Raw genomic sequence first — 1,910 nt, 5'->3', positions numbered from 1 at the left:
GAGAATGATACTGGTATGTTAAAAACTTCCTAAGGCAAGAAACCATTTGACAAAATTGATGGGAACCATTTGATTTCCATTGTATTTTTCTCATTCTGACTTCTCTGGTTGGTGACTTTGTTTTGCCTCTTGTTTTGAATGTCTGAAATGATTCTTCATGTTTTTTTAATGTGAACGTCTTTTGTCTATCATGCTACCCACTACTAATACTGTGTCCCAGATCAAACTTCATTTCCAAGGGAAACTCTACTTAGTGACCAAATGAAAAAATGAGAACAGCCCAGGAAATGATAACTTCTATTTCTGTTGACATTCTATGGGCTTTCCCTGAACCACTGTTTCCATAGAGTTCATTTACTTCTGTTTTGGACTGCCATCTTTTTTTTTTCTGATTCATATGCCATTTCTGAAATTCACAAACCCTCTAGCAATCCTTTTTATAGGAAATTTTCAGAATCCATGACAATTTAGACCAAATAATTTTGCATTATGCACCTCAGTTCACTTTCTGTTACTAAAGGATATTTTTTATTACTCTGAACCACTATCTAATTCAACCTCGTTTTACCGAAAGGCCATTTAGACAACATGGTACTATTCCTCAACAAGACAACTAACTAGATCACCTTGTTGTCATTAAGAGTACCTCTTTCTATGTTCTTCTGTCTTCCTAATATCCCCTTTGAATTAGTATAACTTATTACTCTGTGTGGCCTGCTCTGATCTCCCTCAAGTGAAGGGTTTTATAAATCTACCTAGAGTTAAACCGCAGATTATCCTCCTGAGTAGGAGATTACATTTGGTTTTACTCATCTTACCTTATTTTTCTTCTACCTTCATTTCTGAACCTTTAGTTTGCATTGAACAGTTTTATTCCTTACAATTCTTCTGAAGTCCAAATAATTTATATACATATATTATGTAGATGTGTGCATGGTATATGTGTATTTATGTATGCCATTGTTGGAGAATTAAGGCCATTGAAGACACTCTAATATTTTAATATTTGACATATTATTTTTGCTTATTCATTACTCATGGATAATCCTATGTTACCATACCTTGCCTTTGTTGTCATGTATGCTTCAACTGTGGAGAGAGAAAGTACTGAAAAATTCACTTACTGGAAATTAGTAGCTATTTCATTCCTTTGTTCATACTTTAAATTCAGATATTGCATAATTTAATAGCATTTACATATAAATTACCTCATCTTGACTGTACAAAAACCCTGTGTAGTGGGCAGAGCTAATATTATTTTCCCTTTTTTAGAGACAAAGAAACTAAGGTATAAAGAATTTAAGTCAATTGCCTAGCTAGTAAGAAACTGGTTAAGAGTTGAACCCTAGTTATTTTATTACTGTTTGGTTGTTTTTCTAGTATACCAGCCTATTAAGATTAACTAGATATTTGTTAGTTGTTATAATGAAGTAATTAGTATGCTTGGTAATATAAATTAAAGTTTTATAAATTTGTAAATAAGAATTTGAATTAATATATTTTATTATGCATGGCCATGGGAATAGAAAAATGCTTAAATGTCAATTTTTTAAAGGTAGATTTTTTTAACCATGATTTTACTGTTTTTCTTTATATTTCTAATATATAATATAATTATACTAGGCTATAGAGTCAAAGAATGCAGAAGGAATCTTTGATGCCAGTCTGCATTTGAAAGCTCAAGTTGATCAACTTACTGGAAGGAATGAAGAATTAAGACAGGAGCTCAGGGAATCTCGGAAAGAGGCTATAAATTACTCGCAGCAGTTGGCAAAAGCAAATTTAAAGGTGAGAATTTTATTAAATGAAAGAAAATGCTAAGCATAAAAACATAGATTTAAGAGGAAACTTCCAAATTTTTTTTTTCTTTTATTTCAGCATATTATGGGGGTACAGATGTTTAGGTTACG

At 31.6% G+C, this 1,910-nt stretch overlaps 1 protein-coding gene across 1 annotated transcript in view; it reads left to right on the top strand.

Moving 5' to 3' along the window:
* Positions 1–1,910, top strand: part of CEP290 (centrosomal protein 290kDa) — a 144,479-nt gene that overhangs the window by 65,441 nt on the left and 77,128 nt on the right. Inside the window, exon 14 of the mRNA XM_012651240.1 lies at positions 1,624–1,788. Within this exon, the coding sequence (XP_012506694.1) occupies positions 1,624–1,788 (165 nt within the window). The remainder of the gene's footprint in view (positions 1–1,623; positions 1,789–1,910) is intronic.

The sequence above is a fragment of the Propithecus coquereli genome, unplaced genomic scaffold (genome assembly GCF_000956105.1).
Source record: "Propithecus coquereli isolate 6110/MARCELLA unplaced genomic scaffold, Pcoq_1.0 Scaffold350, whole genome shotgun sequence".
NCBI classification, from domain to species: Eukaryota; Metazoa; Chordata; class Mammalia; order Primates; family Indriidae; genus Propithecus; species Propithecus coquereli.
Note: the sequence above shows the minus strand (reverse complement) of the source record. Positions and strands in the feature narration are given on the sequence as shown.